Source organism: Dendrobium catenatum, unplaced genomic scaffold (genome assembly GCF_001605985.2).
Source record: "Dendrobium catenatum unplaced genomic scaffold, ASM160598v2 fragScaff_scaffold_373, whole genome shotgun sequence".
In the NCBI taxonomy this organism is placed as follows: domain Eukaryota; kingdom Viridiplantae; phylum Streptophyta; class Magnoliopsida; order Asparagales; family Orchidaceae; genus Dendrobium; species Dendrobium catenatum.
In genome coordinates, this window is record NW_021318835.1 from 261,850 (window position 1) to 284,359 (window position 22,510).

The 22,510-nt window shown below is 34.8% G+C and overlaps 1 protein-coding gene across 2 annotated transcripts; it reads right to left on the minus strand.

Annotated features, from left to right (window-relative positions):
- Positions 1–688: 688 nt before the first annotated feature.
- LOC110097822 (RPM1-interacting protein 4) lies at positions 689–17,931 on the minus strand. Of its 2 annotated transcripts, none has more exons than XM_020824403.2 (4): positions 17,602–17,931; positions 11,844–12,404; positions 11,550–11,738; positions 689–953 (listed from the first exon to the last, which is right to left on the minus strand). In XM_020824403.2, the coding sequence occupies exons 1-4, from the start codon at positions 17,605–17,607 to the stop codon at positions 861–863; spliced, it is 849 nt and encodes a 282-aa protein (XP_020680062.1). In that variant the 5' UTR covers positions 17,608–17,931; the 3' UTR covers positions 689–860. The 2 variants fall into 2 exon arrangements, with proteins under 2 accessions (XP_020680062.1, XP_020680063.1); XM_020824404.2 differs by having other exon boundaries at positions 689–1,186; positions 17,602–17,925.
- Positions 17,932–22,510: the final 4,579 nt, after the last annotated feature.

A 22,510-nucleotide genomic window follows, 5' to 3' on the forward strand; every position in this document is an offset into this window, starting at 1 on the left:
TTTTAGGACAAATTATTCCGGGAAGAACTAGAACCATTCGGACATGTGAGTATACACACTATGTATACAGTGTGTACATAAGTTTGATACACACTATGTACACAGTATGTACACTCACATGTCCGGACAATTCTTCTTGTACGAACTCAGTACGGAATAATTTCTACATTTTAAGGCCTCTACTATTATGCTGATGACTACTTACACACTCATCCCTACACACTGAAATAGCATCATCGTAGTGCAAAATCTCACAAATTCAGAAATAGAAAGAACTTCACTGGAAATCATTTTTGGCTGATAAGTTCAATCATGGAACACTTCTCAAAAACAAAACAAAAAGATTTGAAATGTTAAACCACTTCGATTATTTTTATCTAATTACAGTTCCAAATAAATGCCTTTAACATGGGGTGTCATTTTTAGGATAAATTATTCCGGGAAGAATTGGAAGAATCATCTGGACATATCAGTATAAACACTATGTATACAGTGTGTACATAAGTTTGATACACACTATGTACACAGTATGCACACTCACATGTCCGGATAGTTCTTCCCGTACGGATTATGTACGGAATATTTCTCCATTTTTAAGCCTCTACTATTATGCTGATGACTACTTGCACACTCATCCCTACACATTGAAATAGCATCATCGCAGTGCAAAATCTCACAAATAAAAAAATAGAAAGAACTTCACTGGAAATCATTTTTGGCTGATAAGTTCAATCATAGAACACTTCTCAAAAACAAAAGAAAAAAGATCTGAAATGTAAATAATACAACCGATGGAACTACCAACCTCTTCAAAACCACACTGACATTTCCAGCAACTTGCTACAACATTGAATCTGCAACTACTTTTCCATCTCACTTAATAGCCTCTTGCATTTTAGTGGGAAACATTCTTTGGCGATGAAAGCGTTAAGTCTTGATGTTTTCCTTTCCAACTGACAAATAAATTTTAGGAATTCGAATTCTATTGATATAATGTAGCAAGTTATAAAGTTTGACTTGGATGCAACCACACTAGTTGTTGAGCACATAACTGGGAAAAGAATGAACTTTTCCAACAAAGGAACAATAAGCACTAGCCGGATCTTCTTCCAGATATTTACAAACAAAAATAAATCTATAATCCGGAAAATAACCTTCACTTCTTGAAACAGAAGCAGCAGACATCCTGAAGTAATAACAATAAGGAGATAAAGATCGGATTTCCATTGACAGAAAGCTCAAATAGCATCAAAGATTCTAAAAAATGGAATTCTAATGTGACAAACGTATTTGAATACCAAATTTAAAAGGAAGATTTTTTTTTGCCTTTCTGTATAAAGTACAAGGTTCTAAATTAGTTTAAACTATTGCTTTAGAAAGGGTAAAAAACGTCATCATCATAAGCACAAGTGTTTGAAATATTACACACCTCTTCGCAACAAACTTGCCATCAAGGTCGAGCAAATCAAGGCGATATCAGGTAAAGGCAACAATAATTGGCATTATGAAGGCAAAATTGTGGCTTGGAATGGTGGATCTAGAAAGGTCGATGAAATCGAACACTCTTTATGTGTGAGGGATGTCAAGGCGATGGTTGGAGATCCATCGATTAAAAGAATTAACAGTGGAAACTACAATTTGGAATGACGAATATGAAAGTTTACAAATTTATTGGTGGTGGGTGTTGTGTCAAGAAGAATATATCAACAACTTCGGGTTACGAATCTGTGATGATTTGGAGTTATGGTTTTAACAAGTTTAGGGCGGCGAGATTGATTATGTGATGATAGTTCACAGGATAAAGAATATACTTGGATGTGGGAAGACAGATCTGGTCACTAGATGGAGACAAAATAGGAGATTGGTATCCCATGGGAAATGGGCATTTGGAAGAGGGAGGTGGAGATCTGTGACTGCAACTAGTGGTTTGGTGCTGCCGTGAGCAAAGGTTTGGTGCGAAGCACCTGCATTGAGGCTAGATCAATGAAAGCATCATCACTACGAACACAAATAGAAATTACGCATTAAGCAAATAAATTATTGATAAACAACTTAAAAGCATGCCTACAAATCTAGATAGTGAGGGGGACCAAGGGATTTGGAAGCTATATGATGCCCATAACTCCATATAATTTTGGGAGAGGCTACGCGGGGGAGGGTGATGCTAGCCAAAGCCCCATTTATTCCATATCTTGGTCGTATGCCCCAATTCTTCCTAAGAAAGATTATATATATAATAAAATGAAACCTAATGACCAACTAATAACCTAATAATAATATAATAGTCATAAAATAAATCTAACAGACATAATTAACTATCACCCATTTATATTTATTCCTAACAATAGCCTAACCTTAGTGAGTACTGAGGCTATATCTCCAATAAGTTCGTATGAGTTAAGTGCATGAAAGAATACAACAACAACAACATCAAGCCTTTGTCCCACTACGTGGGGTCGGCTACATGAATCCTTTTTCGCCATTGTGTCCGATTAAAAGTCAAATTCTCATTTAAATCTAATAAAGAAAAATCATTTCTAATATTTTCTAACCAAGTCTTTTTAGGTCTACCTCTACATTTCTTAAAATAACTCAAATCTAATACCTCAACTTTCCTAACCGGGTCATTAGAAGGCCTCCGTTTAATGTGACCAAACCATCTAAGGCGACTTTCTATAATCTTATCTTCCACTGGAGCTACTCCAACCTTTTCACGTATATGCTCATTTTGTATCCTATCTCTAAGGGTCAAGCCACTCATCCACCTAAGCATCCTAATCTCTGCAACACTTAGTATTATTGATGTAAAACTATCAAGAATTGCACGTGAAATTTATAACGAATCACAAAGTATACTAGTGTAAGATTAGAATATCGTAAGTTAAGGTTCAAGAGTTTTTCATTGTTAAAATGTTATGATAAGCGATTACAAACTAGTTGTTTGAACACAATTAGCGATAGATCTCGAAATTATTTCAATAAAGCAAATGCGGAATAAAATAGAATCCCACGACTAATATTTAGAAATTTCGCAATGAGTTACCTTGCTCACTCACGCTCAAGTAGGGCTTAGCGGGAGAAGGTCTTTAGCAAACTCAACGATGCCACGAGGACGGCGGCAACCCCAACGGTCTTGAACCACGGAAAGGTTGACGGTGGCGAGGATGGCGGGAATGATCGGCTGTTGATGCTCCAATCGTAGTTTCGAAGTTGGCGGTCAATGACGCTAGCAAGGGTCGAAAAATTCGCTCCAAGTACTCTCCAACGGTGGCGTCGTCTTCAAACCCCACGTCAAAAAACGGAGATCGTAGAATGTTGAGGCTTCCGTCGGCGTTGAATACAAGGCCCCGCTCAAACTTGGGATCCGCCATGCATGCTTGGCGTAAGAAAGAATTCTGAGGAGAATAGGAAGTCGTGATGGTGAGGGAGGGCCCTTGTTTGAAAGAGGATGAAAAGGAAGGAGGAGCCGGCGGGATTTCCAAGGGGAAGGGGGGAGTTCAGCCAAGGAAAGAGAGAGGGGCGGGTGAAATGAGAGAGGGGATTTAGGTTAGATGAGTGTAGCAAGAGAACTACTCAAATATGAAATTAATCTCATTGGAGGGAATTATTTGAGAATAATATCAAATTTCAAATGTAATTAAGGGGGAGTAATGAGCATTTAATGGAACCCATCAATAGGGGGGCCGGCGGGTTCACTAGAGGAGGGAGAGGGGGTTTCAATTCAAAACCTGAAATTAATTTCAGGATTTTAAGTGAAAAGAGAGGAAAATTAATTTGAAATTTGATTTCAAATTAAGGAGACATTAATGAATTAATTGGGGCATTAAAGAAGCAATCAAATGGGGGAGAAAACCCACATGGGGCCAGCGGCAAGGTGAGAGAGGGAGAGGGAGATTAGTGGGATGAGGCTTCCAATTTGGATTGATGACGTGACACTATAATTAAAGACTCCAATTTAAAGAATTTGAAATTGGAATTTGTCATGAAAACTTTCCAAATTTGGAATTCCGAATTAGGAAAGAATTTGAAATTTGAAATTCAAATTTCAAATTTGAAAATTTCGGATGGATGGTTGGGTGGTGGGTGGGAAAGGAAGTTGCCGGCAAGGAGGCCGGCCGGTGCCGTGAGGTGGTGGGCGGCGGGAGGCGACAACAAAGAATTTGGATGAATATTCTTGTGGTGGGGGGGGGGGAGTGGTTGGAGGAAGCACGAACGAGAAGATGGGGTAACTTAACCACGAGCCGCGGACTCTTCCAACGACTGGTGGGCCTTGCGATTTGCTCACCTTGAGCTCTCTCCCTTCTCAAGCTCTCGTGCAAGAAGAAGTAGAAAGAAAACACAAATTTCATTCAAATATTCATTACCCTCTTACAAAACATGAGACCACTATATATAGGTCTCCAAACATAAAGAAATAAAAGTACTCAAATGCCCTTTGGGCTATAATAAGACAACACTCCCCATAGGGGTAAACTAGGAAATGAAAATGCAAACTAAATAAAACACAAAATACATCAAAAGTAAAGACTCTGAATCGTAGCCGTCGATCTGCGCTGTCTCCGGCGATACACATGCTTGAACCTTTGATCGATGTCCACATCAATTATGCTTCTCTTTTAATGGCCAACATTCGGCACCATAAAACATTGCATGTCTCACCATCATCTTATAGAATTTTCCCTTAAGTTTGAGGAGGATTTTTCTATCGCACAATAAGCCCGATGCATTCCTCCACTTCAACCATCCAACTTGAATTCCCTTAAGTGCATGAAAGAATCTCAACAAAAAAAAAATGCATGCAAACTTTGGTAGACACATTGGATGAGAATACAAAAGTCAAAGGTAGATGAAGCACCCATGATGAATTGAAGGGAGTCGACAACAAGGCATTTGATTGTACCCCATGATGAATTGAAAAGAGTCAACAACAAGGCATTTGATTGTACCCCGACTTATGAGAATGATATGTCCTTACTAACTTTATGCAATGATTTGCAATTGGTAGCCAATCTTCATGCGAACACCAAGTAACATAGAATGAAGGAGAAGCCCATATGAATAACAAGAGATGATAATGATCTCACGTGGACTCCACTCTCCATTTCAAAATGCAGTATTCTTTCTGTACTTCATTTTACACCTTTAGTTTTTTCTCTTTCTCTTTTTAAGGCATTATATGAGACTTAAGAACTCTTGTTCTACTATTCAAACTAATATTTCTTGAAGGTACGCATTAAAAACTCATGAGTTTAACTTTTTAAAATGGGTTACTACTTTTTAATAGTGTTTAATTGTTAATGCTTGACTTAAAATTTCATACAACATTTCAATTACATTTGTATGAAAATTATTGAATACTGCAATAATATGTAATTTTCCTTATGATATATATGCTTCAATTAATGAAAAAATGTGGTTCATGCTTCAAAGTGAAAATATCCCTTTTGTGCATTGCGTTGCACTTTACATGTTGACAACCTTGACCAAGACATACATATTTAAGAACGCATCATCATAAGCGCAAGTGTTTGAAAGCTAAAAGCAATATAATTTACTAAGGGCTCTCCTAACAGAGAGGGGTAATTAAAGATTGGATGTTAATGACCATAGAAAATATATTATCAAATATAAATAAATCTCAGCGTCTAGGTAAATTATGGTTATATCAAAATTCCCCATATTTTCTCCTCAAGACACAACAAGAGAGCAATTTTCCTGTGGGAAGAAAAAAATTTATAAGGTTCAATCTCAACTGAAAGTTAAGAGTCAAGCTACGGATCTACTTCAGTTCTGAACCCCGATAAAAAATAACGAAGACAAACCCAGTCTGTCTCATGGTTTAAACTATTAATGTCAGAATGCTGGTGGACCAATTGGGGTGGTGTTGATTGACAATAGGGCTACCTATAATTTCATCTCCAAACAGGTCATGGACCAATTGGGGTGACATTCGTGAATACATGGTGTTATGGAGTAATGATGGGTTTATGGAAGGTAGCGACGGGTCCGGGGATATATAGGGGAGAAGTGTTGGCCATGCAGGGGATTCAGATGAGGGATGATTTTCTCTCATTGGAGTTAGGGAGCACTGATGACATCCAGGCTACAGACCTTGGGGGACACCAACGTCAACTGGGAAGCATTAATGATGGAGCTGATGGTGGAAAAGAGAAGGGTAGTGATCAGAGAAGATGTAGGGCTCACCAAAGCCATTATATCACTTAAAACTAAAGTGAGGAGCATATAGGAGGTGGGGGAAGGTTATCTGACGGAACTACATAGGCTGGAGGGGATCAAATTCGAGGAGGGCGGGGGCATTCCTGTTTCAGCACAACTATTGATTCAGCAGTTCAGTGAGGTTTTTCAGCTGCCTCAGGGGTTGCCTTGGGGGAAGGTTAGGGAGATGCTGGAAGCAAGGATCATTCAACCCAATATCAGTCCATTTTTCAGTCCAGTGTTATTGATCAAGTGCTTCAGCAACAGTTTCTTTCGTTCTACCTTGAGGACAAGGTGACACTTTGGGAGGGGAGTTTTGTTAGACCGGTCCAGCCAGTCCACACGGAACCGGCTTAGGTGGAACAAGCAGACGAGTTCCGAATACCATTTAAAGGCATGAAGATACATGCTACAAATGACTTGAATTATCCTACATAAATTTTTTGCATGCTTCAGACTTGGTGCCTAATTTGAATAGACCTACTCTAGCGAGTCTTCCCCGCTTTCCAAACAAACCCAACCCAAATGATCTAAAAACATGAATAAAAACCTGCTACGTTTATACAAACATTATCTTTTCTATCAAGAACTTTGTACCAAAGATCTTAGGTATGATATATATACATATATGCAAAATATTATTAAATAACAAATAATATGTTGATTTGAGCAAAATTTAACCATAAATATCCAGCCAAATAATAAAATGACAACTTTAAATACTATAGAAACTGACATTAATAGATTTGAGCAGAATTTAAATATAACTTAGCCTAAATCCTACCAAATAAAAAAATAAAAGCTTTAAATCCTATAAAAAAGTTTTAAGATAACTTTTTTTAATATTTTATTAATTTGATATTTAATTAATTAATAATTAATTGTAATATTAATATATAAATCTTAAAAAGTATAATTATAATTTATAATTTGAAATTGATAACATATTAATAAAATGGCGCGCACTATTTGCGCCTTTTGCTATGCACCATGTGCCACTTTCCATCCATAGAGCAAATAGTGCATGCCATTTTGAGAGCCGAGCCATGCTTTTATTGATTATCACCGTAGAAAGGTATGGGCGTACTTAAAACACAAGTCAGAGGTGTTTGATATTTTCAAGAAGTGCAAGTTCATGGTTGAAACTAAAACATATTTAAAGCTCGAGTGTCTCTGATCAAATAATGGTGGCGAGTATCATGATAAGAAATGGAGTAATGCTTTGAATATGAACAAGCATAAGTTCACTGTTCCAAGAAAACCTGATGCAGGCAAACTAGAAAGAAAGAGCCAAAAGAGGAGAACACTAGGACTAGAACAAAACTCAATACGAACTAGAATGCTGACATCCAAACAAAAACATTAAGACAAATAAAAGCTGAACAAACGAAACAAAATTTAAAAATTAAAACACTATCCTCAGAACAACCGTCAAGCAGTTTCCTCACATGCAACGAAAATTAGGTAAAATAAGATAAGAGCTTAGGGCTTACAAACCAAGAGTCCACCACAACAACAAGGTCCAATCATCCAGCAAAACCCCTCCGACAAATGTCACCAAATCAGCCAACAAACACTTTCTATAGCTCAAGAAGAAGGATACAAGTGGAGTGGAACTTGCGAAGAGAAGAAGAGGTTAGAAGCCCAAGACGAAATAGTGGAGAAGAAGAGAGAAACGGAACAAGCTCTCAAGCTTTTCCAAGGAAGAAGAAACCCTCAGGTTTTTGTAGAGACTTTGCTCCAATATTCAACAACCCCTCATGCTTCAAAACATCTCCAATTTATAAGAGAAAAGGGGGCAACCAAACAGTCATTCCACCTCCAACCAAACCAATAAGATAATAAAAGGCCAGAAGTTATTCCAGAACATCACCCAAAAAAGGACACACAAAAACCGGGAAAAGCAGCCACGGGATAAGCAACCAGGGGAGGAACCGAAGGGGCAAAGTAGCCACGGGACAAGCAGCTAGGGGAGGAACCGAAGGGGCAGCACAGGGAACGAAACTAGCAACCAGGGGAATCGGAACAGGCTACAGGAAGGAGAACCAGGAGGGAAAAAATCGAAGAGACACAGGAAAAGGAAAAGGCAAAGATTCCACTCCACATAATGAGCTATCAAGTGGTAAAACTTTTCATAATAATGAGCTAGAACATCAGCTCCAGCAATTATGAGCTAGAACCAAGTAGCTCCCAAAGAACACAACCCAAACCCGAGCAGCCAAGGCCCAACCCGAGAAGCAACAGTAGCCCAAAAGACCAAAGAACCCAAGTAGCTAGCACACCCACGGTTTGCCATGCCAAAGCACTACCTACTCATGATCATTGAATGTTTTCTATCATAGGATAATATAAAAAAACAAAAAAAATATAATATTCAAATTACAATAAAAACGAAAATAAACTGAAATTTGCATGCATCAACACCATAGCTGAATGGTTTTGCAAAGCGCATAAACAAAACTATCTCTGTGCGTGCTAGAAGCATGGGGCTGTATGTTGGTCTACCCAAACATTTTTTGGCAGAAGTAATGCATATTGATGTATATATGATCAATCTTGGACAATTGATTTCTCTGAATAAGGGGTTACCTAAGGAAGCTTGGAGTGGCAATGAGGTTAGTTTATCTCACCTCAAAGTTTTTGATTGTTCATATTAATGCATGATCTAAGAGTAAGCTTAATCCAAAATCAATTAAGTGTATATTTATTGGATATGGCTCATATGAGTTTGATTATAAATTCTAGGATTATCATAATCAAAAGTTCATCAGAAGCAGGGACGTTAAATTCAATAGAAATGAAATGAACACGAATAGAAATGGGACTCTTGTAGATTCTCCCAAATATGTTGAGATTCAGAATGACGATGATCAATAAGATAAAACTAATGAAGCACAGAAGGTTTCTCAGACACCTGCAACTAAAGGTATGAGATTCAACAGAATCTCAAAGCCAACATAAAATTATTCTCTTTTCTTATACTATATATTGCTAATAGATGGTGTTGAACAAGAATGCTATGATGAGACTATCAAATTGATGATACAATGAAGTGGGAGAAAGCCATAGATGATGAGATACATTCACTTGAGTTAAATCAGACTTGGGAGTTGACAGAGCTACCAGATGGAAAGAAAGCACTGCAAAATAAATGGGCTTAAAGGATGAAAGAAAAACCTGATAGTAAAAAGTGCTATAAGGCTAGACCTGTGGTTAAAGGTTTTCAGCAGAAGTAATGAGTGAACTACACTGAAATTTTCCCTCAAGTGATAAAGATGACTATAATCAGAGTTGTGATGAACATAGTAACAATGAAGAATTTATAACTAGAGCAGCTAGATGTAAAGACAATATTTCTTCATGGTGATCTTAAAGAAGAGTAATTCATGATGCAACCTCAGAGAGATATGGTCATAGATAAACAAGATTTGATGTGTAAACTCTAAAAGAGTCTACATGGGCTAAAGTAGGTACCAAGACAGTGGTATAAGAGATTTGACAGGATTATGTCAGATAATGGGTACACGAAGTGCCAGACAGATCAATGTTATTTTTTTAATATTTTGAAAACTATTATACTATTCTACTTTTGTATGTGGATGACATGCCGATTACAAGATCAGATATGAAGAAGATAAGATGTTTGAATGAGCAGTTATCGAAGTAGTTTGAAATGAAAGAATCAGGTCCAGAAAAAAAAATTTGATACGAGAATCAACATGGATATAAACGGAGGTATATTAAAGTTGTTTCAAGCATAATATGCTGAAAAGGTGCTGCAAAGATTCAACATTAGTGAGGCAAAGTCAATCTTCACTCCCTTGGCTAGTCATTCTCAGCTATATAAGGAACAATTGCCTAAATTTGAAGCTGAATCAGAAAAGATGGAGATGACTCTGTATGCTTCAACAGTTGAAAGATTGATGTATGCTATGAACCATACGAAACCAGATATAACATATGGAATGAGAGTAGTCATCAGACTTATGAATAACCCAGACAAACTTTATCGTGAGGCAAACAAGTGAATTGTCGGGTACTTGAGAGGATCAATTGATAAAGCTCTTTGCTTTGGAGATGCAGGCCTATCTACAAGGGTATATAGATTATGATCTTGCTAGAGATCTTGATGGTAGGAGAAGCATGATTGGTTATATATTCACTTTGGAAAGACTGCAGTGAGTTGAGTTTTCAAGTTATAGAAGATTGTTGCGCTCTCAATCATAGAAGCTGAAAATATTGCTATCACCGAGACTAGCAAGGAGATGATATTGTTGCAAAATTTATTGGCAGAACTTGACAAAGGGAAAATGAATGGGAATTTGCATAGTGATGGCATGAGTGTTATTCATCTAGCTACGAATATTGCACTCCATGATAAGATGAAGCACATCCAACAAAGGTATCATTTTATTAGATCACTTTTGGAAGATAGTTATCTTTGGAGAAGGTACACACAACCCACAATCCAGCTGACTTGCTGACAAAGACAATGACAGTTGATAAACTAAAGCTATATGTAGCTTCAATCAGTTACATGAAGGATGAGAGCGTGTGTGAGCCACATTACAGGTATTATGATTGTTGTTATAGATCGGGAGAAGGATTGATTGTAATTAGTTTTCAAGTGGGAGATCGTTAGTTATGTCTAGTATCTAATTATGTTGATCAATCGTGTTATACTGTTTACTTAGACCTCAATTCAATCCGTTGAGCTCACTAGGGGGTTGTAGGAGATCCTCCCCTTGCTTGGGTTCGGGTGTACCCAGTGTAGTGTACCGGAGGGCGCTGCATAGTTTGCTTGGAGAAAAAATAGAGAGAAAAGCACTGGGCGCCATGGCGCTCCAGTTTCAATATTGCGACATTGTCATGCAGACAGGGAAAGAGAGTTGAGCACTGCGACACTCCAAATCTACCATCTACAAGGTTGGCTGAACATTTTTCCTTTTTGTTTTTCATTAAGGGTTTCGTACCTTGGTGGTTGTATTGTATCTCTTGATTAGTTCTAAGTTGAGAACGGTGCAAGAGAGAAGAGAAGTAAGGAGAGAGTGACAAAGAAAAGAGATCTGTATTATTTCTCCCAAATTTTAATAATGAATTTCTTGGTGTGGTGTGGTCCATGGTTTTTCCCCGGTTTCGAGTTTTTTCACATTAAATCCTGACGTTCTTTATTTTCCGTTGCATTTTCTATTTCTAATTTATTTCACTTCATTGTTTTACTTTCCCAAATAAATCTCATAGTTTTTCATCAGTTCACATGTATATATATAGTCGCACAAACAAGATAAATATTTTAACATGCCTTGTTTTTCAGAGGAATAGGATTAACTCACCGTAGATTCAGAATTTATCTTTTTCTTTTGACCATTAGAATTTGACTCACGGGAAATAGAAGAGATCTTAGTAGAACCACTATGCTTCTCCTCCCTCACTTGGTTGAATATGTAACTGTAGCTGTCAGCTGATGAAGGATCCGACACATCCCATTCACCAAATTTTGGTACAGCTGAGCCTTTATCAATCTGTTTGAATCAAAGTGAGATCAAATGTGAGCTTATAATATCACAAGCTATGCAATTTTTGCTAATATGTGAATATGAGATAGAAAAAAAAGGATGGCAATTTACCGAGTAATCACTTTGGTCATTGGGCTTCATTTTAGTTCTTCCTGGAGTGTTGGGAGCTAGTCCATGCTTATCTGATGAGGATCTCCTTTCTCTTGAAGGAGAAGAAACGGCACCTTTGCTTGAAGATCTGTAACTAAGATGAGGATGAATAGGGGAGCGCTCAATGCTATGCTCTAATTCGCCATTACTATGGTTTGGCTTCCTCTGGGGATGACCCAAATTTCCTTGATCGTGACGCTTGTTGGGTGAACCTGAGACATGCTTGTGAGTTGCCAAGTTTTCTGTACTCAAGTATTTCACAGCTCGATTTACATCAACATCTTCTCGACTCTTATGTCGCTCATGTTTCACCCTTGCAGATACTTGACTGGATGGTGCTCGAGATGGATAGGTATGAAATGGAGGATCATCCTGGTGAAATGCTTCTGGGTTTTGAAGGGGATCATTTGGATTGATCAGCTTTGTTGCATTCTTTCCCTTCCGGGCATTCTCAAAATACTGAGTATATGGAACACTGCCATCATTTTCCCACTTTCCAAATTGGGGCACCCGAGAATTTTGCTGCAATTAAACGGATAAATCACATGATCACTACAACACAAACTAATTTGTGTTAGATAAAGAAACAAATGAGGGAAACAAAGGTAGAATTTGCAGATCCAAAATCCTATCAGACAGACAAAAAATTGTATATTTTTTTAAACGGAAAAATACAAGAAATTCACACGTAATGATAATATAAAGATCAATTCAATTAAAGAAATTCAACAAGAAATTAAAATCATCAAAGCCCATAGTGCAATTAGAATTAATATCACAATTAAAAAATTAGTTTTAGTCAGCTTACTAAAATCAATCACTTGCAAAACATATATACAAGCAGTGGAAATCTAAGTCTCACAACAAAACAAGGCAGTTACTTCCCTGAAAATAGGTAATCACTCCTTCACTACAATAGAAGAAATCAACACCCAGCAAAGCATTCAAAATTGAACAAACATAAAATTTTCATGAAGCAAAAAATGATGGAAAATCTGCAAATTTATAATCATCGGAAATGCCAAGCCCAAAAATGATCATTTGAGCAAGTTTAGTTTGATTTCATAGTCTTGTTTCTTTTTTCAAAATTAGTTATTTGTAACATGTTAGTTTAATTGAAATGTGTCTTTGACGATGTGCTCATAAAAATAGGATATATTCTCCTTTGGTATGATATTCCTAGTGTGGGTTGGCTCAAATCATTGGATGGGGCTTGCTACATGCTATCGGTTCTATAACTACTTGGATTTACCTGAGCACTCATGTGATGAATTACTTTGGCATGATTTGAAATTTACCTAGGGCAATTTTTTTTTTTATTTAGCAGGCGTGGATGGCTACACTTTAAGGAAGCTTTTGTATTTTTATGTCTTGTAGTGCTAGTCCAACATGTCTCGTAGCTTCTAGAAATTCGCTAGTATGTTGGTTTAATTTAGTTGAATCTATCGCTTTAACCTATATTGTCAACAGATTTTCCCGTTTAGGTGCTCTCCTGATAAATATTTTGAATTCACAATATTGAAATTTATAATTGAACATTTGCTGCTGAGTATTTCGTGTTGGATATAATTTAAGGATCAGAGTCTAGCACTTAGAGTTATCCAATCACTGGAAGTAGATGTTCATAAATAAACAATTAGAAGAATATATAAATAACAAAATGGGCCTAATAAAACTTCACTTTGTTGGATCTTGTATGCTTCGTTAGAGTTCTGCGAATTTGGTGAAAGAATAACTATCAATTTCTAGAGGAAGTAATCTTTTATACCACCATGGGGTATATATTTTCTACATGATGAATTATTTCTGCATTCTATTTTCTTAAAAAAATTTCATTATTGGTCTTTCCTAGCATTTAGATTTTAGATACAAGCTAAGTTTTTCAAATGAGGTAAGAAAATAATTTGAAATGTGAATTTCATGGCCTCATTTTTTAGATTTCTTGTATTTTACAATTTACATAAAAAAAGTAAGAATTTATTTAATTTTTTTGAACTTTTAAACAACAAATTTCTAATCTAAATTATTTACTTTTATACATCGTATCATCTAGTCGCCCTACATAAACAATGTTTCAATTACATGACTTAGATTCTCTTTTTATAATCATGCAATCCCTCAATAGGATGTCTCTCATCGATTTAGTTTAAATTCCAAAAGCAAGAGCCATAAAGGAAAAAACATCATTGGCTACTAGCTATATGTAGTATGGAGGGCCTAAGCACGGTAGGTTATAAACTCTTGTGGCACAATATTTTGGCCATTCAAAACCGATGGCATCATTAAATCAGCAAAAAAGGAAATAAATTATAACAGTAATGCATGGAGGACCTAAATTAAAGAAAAAAGAATGAGTATGTTTAAAATTAGACCCAGTCCAAGATAGCAATTAAAATGAAATCCCCAGTTCAATTCATACATATACATAAATGGAATAAAAAAAAAGATGAACAAAGGAATTTCCCACCTAGACTTATAATTAGAAAATACCCAACTAGAGCTTCACAATGCCATACTAATTATTTCTCACGAATTTGTCCCACATTTGATGCTTCCCATAATCTACATGTCACCAAAATACCACAAGTTCATCATTTATGGAGAACATTCCCACAATTATTCACCTTGCCATCTTAAGAATATTAGTATCATAGAATCTGGAAGTATTTCTTTATTTCCATGCAAAACACTCTGTTGGATCTATTTCTGCAGCAATTAATCATTACATAAAATAATAGAGGGTACTGACAAGCATTCACCCAAACAAAATAAAATGAAACTTTTCCTTCACATTTACTACACTTGGCATCACCAACCAATCTTTTAAATTCAGAGTCTATAATATTTTCAAGTCAGCATGCACATATCAATTACCTTTTGCCTAATTACCAACATTCATGTTAATCATTAGCTTATCTTTTAATGAGATTAGATTGAAAAGAATAACAAAGTGATAAAACATGCCCATGGCATCATATAGCTGCTTCTAACTTCTTTACAAGTTTTTCAACATTTGTAAACTCATCCAAATGAGTTTCCAAATATTCTGCATAAGTATATTGACAATCCAATCAACATACTTCTCTTCTCAAATAAAAATCAACTTCGATGAGCTTTTTAGTTTCTACAGGCCTATGCCCTTCAACTCGAATTGCATACACTTAGGTCACTGCTTGACAGATGACGTCTTAGGTTAAATAGCTAATTTATGAATTGTCGTTTCAAGGGATAAGTCAGGCATCTTTGTGTAGGTCTAGACAAAGTAATCCCCGTGTTCACATAACAATGCCTTGATTTCTTCAATTTTAACTTTAGGAAGTAAAGTGCAAATAAAAGTTAGATAAGGTCCTCCTCAAACTTGAAATTTATTTCTTCTTATTTGTTCATAGTAGTATGACCAAGATGCTCAAGTTCTTCGATTGTTGGCTTGGCTTCTATGCTTGAACCATTTGATGGGCTGACATCATAGAGCTCATCCTTTTCAGCATCTTGGACCTCTTCAATGTTTAGTGTATAAAAAGAATTTACTCAAGAATGGACAGTTGGACAAAACAAACTCTTTAGGTGGCATACTTGCCATGATTTAGCAATAATTACAGAAATGTTCCATTCTAGACCTCTTCAAGGAAATGAGTCATTTTTTCTGTGTGCACATCATGAAATATGTTAGTGAATTTATCTTCAAAGAATTAGAAAGATATAAGAGAATTTTTGTAGGCATTTTTCTTAAAATTTAAAGTGTCGAACAAGCTAGTCCGGCCTTGGAATCCCTCAAATTTATAAAATAAGAATCCCAATTCACAACCTCAAGGCTAAAAGGGTAAATAAAATATTATAACTCAATATTATAAACCTCAGAAAGGATAATCTACTAAAAGTGTTGAGGGACATGACTGATCACTAATGCACTCTTCAAAATTGGTGAACTAGCCGCCCTTACTAAAGAAACATACTGTGGTTTGCTCTTGAGGAAAGCCTTTGAAGTCAAGATTCAAGTATTTACCAGCATATTTACTGTTCCTCATTGGAGGTTTATAATTTTTTTGGGGTTAGAGAAGGATATTATCTTCTTCTACTTCAGTACCACTCCCCAAGTGAAATGTTTCACTTCAAATATTTGATCAGGATGTTGATTGTTTTGGAGGAGTCAGAGTTATTTTCTTTCTCCCTCTTTGCCTCTTGTTGACTCTCTTAGTCAACTAAATGATCTCTAAGCTACACAAATAAAAATGGCAACTCAACAAACTGTAATAAAACCAGCCAAGAGCTTCCCCAGCCATGGTCACCAGATAACTGCAGAGCTCATTAAATCGAAAAGTTGATATGAAAATCATTAAGGAACATTTGAAGCAGACCAGGAAACTCAAAATGATTATTATGGATTAAAAATGGCAAATCAGGATGCACCTAAATTAAGTTGCTTCCATTAAAAATTTCTTCTTTATTCATTAACATCAATTCATCGCTAAAGTATATGAAGTAAATTCAAGCTTTCTCATAAACATAGTATCAATTTCTCCATGCATCAATTTTCTGTTCCTCTGGACCTACTGCAATACTATAACCAAAAAGTTCTGCCACAAAAATGTTTGCAAAATCATTGCTCAGAGACGATAGAACTTAAAATAAAATTATATGGGTTTAAGATAAAGAGGGTAAAAAGAATGAAACAGAAAAAAAAAGCAGCAGCTATAACACAGCTTTTCCTGATTTATATTATTTAAACATCTTGAAAAACAGATTCAGACATGCCATTTAATTTTATAAATTGAAATAATTTTAGCTAAAATTTTGACAAACAAAATTTTAGAGACTTCAATAAATCCAAATATATTAATAAATCCCGTTTTTTCCCAGTTAATCCAAGTTATTAAATCCCACCATCCCAAGATTTAATGCATTTAAGGATTTCTCCTCACACAAATCTTAAATTCCAAAACAAATAACCTAACAGTTTAGTAAGATTTAATAAAACAAATAACCTAGCAGTTTAGTAAGATTTAATAGTTGTCATGACAAACGGATTTCAGATTTTAATCCTCTCAAGATTTACTAAATCCTACTTGTAGCCAAACAGCGCCAAAAGATAAAAACCACTGCCTCTGCCGAGCTTTTCATGACAATTCCATAACTGTAATTTAGAAAGGGGATGAAGCAGAAATTCTCTCACCATAAAGTACTTCATCTGCATATTCCAAGCCTACAGAAATATGACATATCATGACAAATTCCCATATCTAACAAAAGGCTCTTCCACAGGAAATAAATTATTACCCCTCGTCAAACCTAAACTTTCAAATTTTAAGCAGCTAAGAAAATCTAAAAAAACTAAACTACTTCATAGATTAAATCAATTTCAAAATTCATTAACAGGCAAAATATGAAAGGAGGCACAATTGAAAAGGCTCGCAAAAGATTCATTAACCGTACTAAAACTTTGATCCAACAAATTTAACAAGAACCAATTACACCCATATGAAAACGACAGAAACCTCACAATCCTTCGAGGAGGAGAAAGAGACGAACCAACAAACACTAAAATCATAAAATTAACTAAACCTAATTCCAAAATTTCGTGATTCATCAATCACAACACCTAAAATGGCAGCACAAGGCCGCCCTTTATGCCCAATAGCCCAGCTTCTCAATCCAAACACCAAAAGAAGAAAAAATCAACAAAGAAAACAAAACAGCAGAGGCAAAAAACAAAAAAACTCACTGCCATGGTATTCGCTCAGTTGCTCGGCACTAGTCAAACTTTCTCCTTTCCGGCGGAGAAGAAAGTCCTCTTACGAGGGGTTGAGCGAACACGAGGCGAAGAGAAATCGCATTGATGAGCACCAACTACTCAAGTTTTTACCTCAGAAATAACTCAAATAAGTAAGCAAGCTCCCAAAAATCGAAAGTTTGCCGCACCTCTCTCTCTCTCTGGAGAAATTTCCTTTCTCCTTTGGCCGATTGATAAAGCTGATAACGATTCAATCCAATTTTGCTTTAATTTAAACTAATTTAATGATGCCTCAAAATCGTTTGATCCCATCTCATCAATCCTCATAAATCAAAAGCTATAAATTGACTCCACACGGATAATTTATTGGTGCGGACCAGACTTCAATGGAAATAGGGGATTTACATGCATATTAATTTATTTAATGCAATTTATATATAAAACTTTAATATTATATTTATATCACTAATATAAAATTTTAATATCAAATATTTCATTTTTACCACCCATACCAGCCTATAAATTTTAATAGTTCATTACATGCAGTCATATTTATTATATGAGTGGTAGACATGTAATATTAAAATTTTAAATATTAGATATGTAAATAACATGAAATAAAATAGTATTTATGTAAATCTCCCATAAAAATATGTCAGGTGGGCAAAGAATTAAATATATTATAAAGTATTATTGTATATTATTGTGTATTATTATATATTAGCTTGTACACTACAATACACATCAAATATATACTAATACAAATCAATACACGTAAATATATACACAACAATACACAGCTAATTATACATTAACACCTAATAATATATAATAATATACTAATCCACGCATCATATTTTCATTGGAATCAGGATGTAGCTCTACGTTTGGTGCCTACACGTAATAATTTCTCATTATCTATACGACATCAATTTCAGTGAGACATTTTTTTTATTTTAATTAGAGACAAAATTGATCAAATTACTATACTATATAAATTGATGTAAAAATTGTGCATATTCTTATAGGCATATGCATTTTGATTCAATTTAAATTCGGATCAATTTAGATTTTTTTTTTTTATGTTAAATAATTGCTTCTCATTTATCTCTGTTTAAATTTTAAATTTGACCTAAGTGAAAATCAAATTAAATTGTTATGTGATATTCAATTTTGACTTCTTTCTTACATGTTGTGGTTCAATTAGGTGGATAAAAGGAGCAATTTTATTTTGCTTTTTTTTTTTGTGCTATTATAGTTTTTAAAAGTGGATTTTTTTATTCAAATTTTTGCAACATATAATATTTTATTCAAAACCCTTGGCCTAAATATATCTTCTTTTGGGCAAAATTTATCTACATAATACTCAAAATTATATAACATTGTAGGTGACTCATCATATAAATGAATTTCGAAAAACTATTAGGCTTGGCTAACTCACCTCAAAAGAGTTTGACTAAGAGGAGCTCGATTAAGACAGGCACCGGCCTTAGAAGCATTTTGGCTTGATGGGTCACTCACTTAGGATGGGTGAACACCGAATGAGATTGCCCCCATGAAAGTGCTATATTATATCACCAACTCAACTGTCTCGACTATATTTGCCTATTTAACACTTTGACTCGATAGATTATTCATCAGATACACTCACTTCATACTGGCAACAATCAGATCACGTATTATTTTAATATTTTCTTAGGTGTATTCTCTCATATAAACTTCCCAAGTCTATAAATATAAATTTGATTGGCATAATTTGGACACAATGCTAGTCTCCTTGTTGATATAGAATAATAAAATTCAATAGTTCTTCTTATTTGCTTGTCTCACTTCTTATTCCCTTACTTGCTCATCAAAATAATTAAAAAAAAAAAAAAGAAAGACGAAAGAACGGTGCAAATGAGATTAATCAACACGTTTATTTAACCGCTTCTATCAGAAAAATAGTTGAATTTAAAATATTTAGCTTACACGTCACGAGACAAATCAATGATTACTTGCTCATTAAACTCTAAACTTACGTCAGAGAATTAATGAAGACATATAAGAAGCCATTAGCGCATCCTTATTGAAAATTGATTTAAAATATTCTGAATTATTTTTTTTTTGTATGAGCAGATTATAAATGATGCAATTTAATCAAATATTTTTTGCTGAAATTTATAATTGCAATATATAAAATAAATAAAATTTATATTTATATTTAAGTTATTTATTTAGTATTCATATGTTTTATTGATTTAATAGTTAAAAACTTGGTATAATTTAAAATTTTAATTCAGTATAAAAATAAATAAATAAAATCAAGATTTTAAATAAAAATAAATTGATTCTATTTTATACAAATAATGCATATTCCTATATGTGATGAAATAACATTATAGCAAACATGCAAACATCTCCTCCATATTCTTAAAATCAGAGTAGACATATTTGCAAAGAAAGTTGTTTGTTTTGTTATAGAAATGATTATTATAATTTATTTGGGGCAATTTTATATATAACATAATATACTCATAAAATAATATTCAAATATTTCTATTTATAATAATGCCAAGAAAACCTTCAAGAGCATCATAAAATTATCAGTTTTATTTTCATATATATATATATTGTTGCGTGTTAGAAAATACGCGGCGGCAGAGTTTGTAAATTCGCGTCCGAGCGTTGCACGTAAGTTTAACACACAAAACAGAAAAAAGGAGTGAACACCAAGAGTTTTTTACGTGGAAAACCCAAAAATGGGAAAAACCACGGGGCCTCGCCCAGTTGTAAATTTCCACTAGTATTTTTGTAGATTACAAATGGCGGATTTAGTCCCACAAGTCGGGATAATCCAAATACAACTTGTTTCTTCCACGAAATTCACAAAATCCTGCGAATTCCCTGCGTTTCCTGAAAATCCGGCAGAGTTCCGGCGTCTTCCAGGCGGCAGGAAAAATCCGGGATCGGTGGTCGAAGGAGGGAGGAATCTCTCATTCTTCACTTTCTCCTTCTCCTTCTCTTCTTTCTTCTCGTCTCTTCACTTGAGTCCCTTTGGTGTAAAATGAGGGCTCTATTTATAGTTTTTCTGGAGTGGCATAGCCCGTAAATAGGCGTGAGATCAAGGGCGGAATTGGAGTGGGATTGGAATCGACGGGCCGATATCGAATCCTTTGATCATGCACCGTTCGTTTGGTCATTTGAAGCATTAATGATGTCGGTAATTCGATGATCTTGGGCTCGTTGGATTCGTCTCGTCGAGCCGTTCGATTCGAGTATAAACTCGTCAAAATTGGAAGACCGTTTGGTTACTCAAATTGCGGTTTGAATCTTCCAACAGCGCTTTGAACCTTGATTCGGACTCGATTTGGGCTCGGATTGTCGGTGATCTTGGTGTAACGTTGGGTTCGTATTTCCGAGACGCTGCAGCTTTTGACTGCTAAGCCGCTGGAATCGAAGTTCATATGCTCCACGAAATTAATTTTTGAAGTTTGTCAACAGTTTCTTGCCTCGATGATTCTTCTGCAATCGCCGTGATCAAGATGATTTTGTTGATGACGTTATCATATATGATTGTATGTTTGTTAATTTTTTTTAGTGTTATTTTAGTCAATGGTTGGTTGTATTTCTTTTTCATACAAATATGGATTCAGATCCTCTCCAATTACAAAACTAACTTCTCAAATTCTCTGCAATTGACCATTTAATTTATTTTAGATTATTCAAATTGAGTGTTTAAAAAGCAAATTACATGATGAGGATGAATAACTGTTCTCTAGCTGTAGACGTCCCCAATCCAAGCTGCACAATGAAGTAACATTAACTATATATATATATATATATATATATATATAATATTATATATATATATATTATATTTAGGGGAGAATTATTTTATGCGCGTCCACTAAATGGTCAAGAGGGAATCTAGAACGCACCACACTCATCCGGTACTGGCGTACACATAAAAAATGACGTGACTTATTCTCCGAATGTTTCTAACAGAACCAATTAAGCAATTGTGTATATATACCCTATGACAAAAAGTTTCAATTAATTTATGGTTAAAAATTAAAAATTAAAATTGACATTAAATATTATTATAGGCTAATTCTATTAAAATATTATTTTGTATACTTCCCGTTTTAAACCACGGCTTCAAAATTCTCATTAGCTTTCATTATATCGATGAGAATAATGCTATCATTTTTTGTGTTAGCGGAAATGCTATTCAATCTAAAATTTTATTTGGGACGATTTTTTTATTGCTTTTTAAATCAACTTTTTAGTAAAAAACTAAAAAAATGTATATTAAAAAGTTGTTTTAAGAAGCAGTAAAAAAAGCCGTCCCAAACGAAAACTAAAGCTTAGAATTAGACTTTTTGGTTTAAGCAAAATAATATCGATTCATAATGTTGGCATATATTTTCGTAAAGGCTGCATTAACAAATAAATTAAGATGAATAGCACATTTGCCCATGCTAAGAATTAACATAAAAAAAACAAAAAGTATGCTTTATTTCATATATTAAATTATTATTTTTTTTTTATGAAAAATTACATAAAATATAACCTGAAACCGGAAGCCAACAAAATTATCAAAATTATTGATACTGAAAATTTCACTAACAGACAGACATCCAAATAAAAACTGAAGAAAAAAAAAAACTCTTGATTTTGTAAGCTTATGCCTTATTTAGTAGTACTTTAACTTTATGATCATAATGGTCGAATATAATTATGTTCACATCTTAATGTTCCATGCATTGACGCAATTGTCTTTTCTATTTTATTTCCATACTCACCTGAACTTTTTGTCTGAACAATTTGACCTTAGCATGCAGCTCTTTTTGATCTGTTGATTAGAAACTTTGACTATCAATTTAGAGGTCTCGACTTCAAGTTTTACGTATACTAT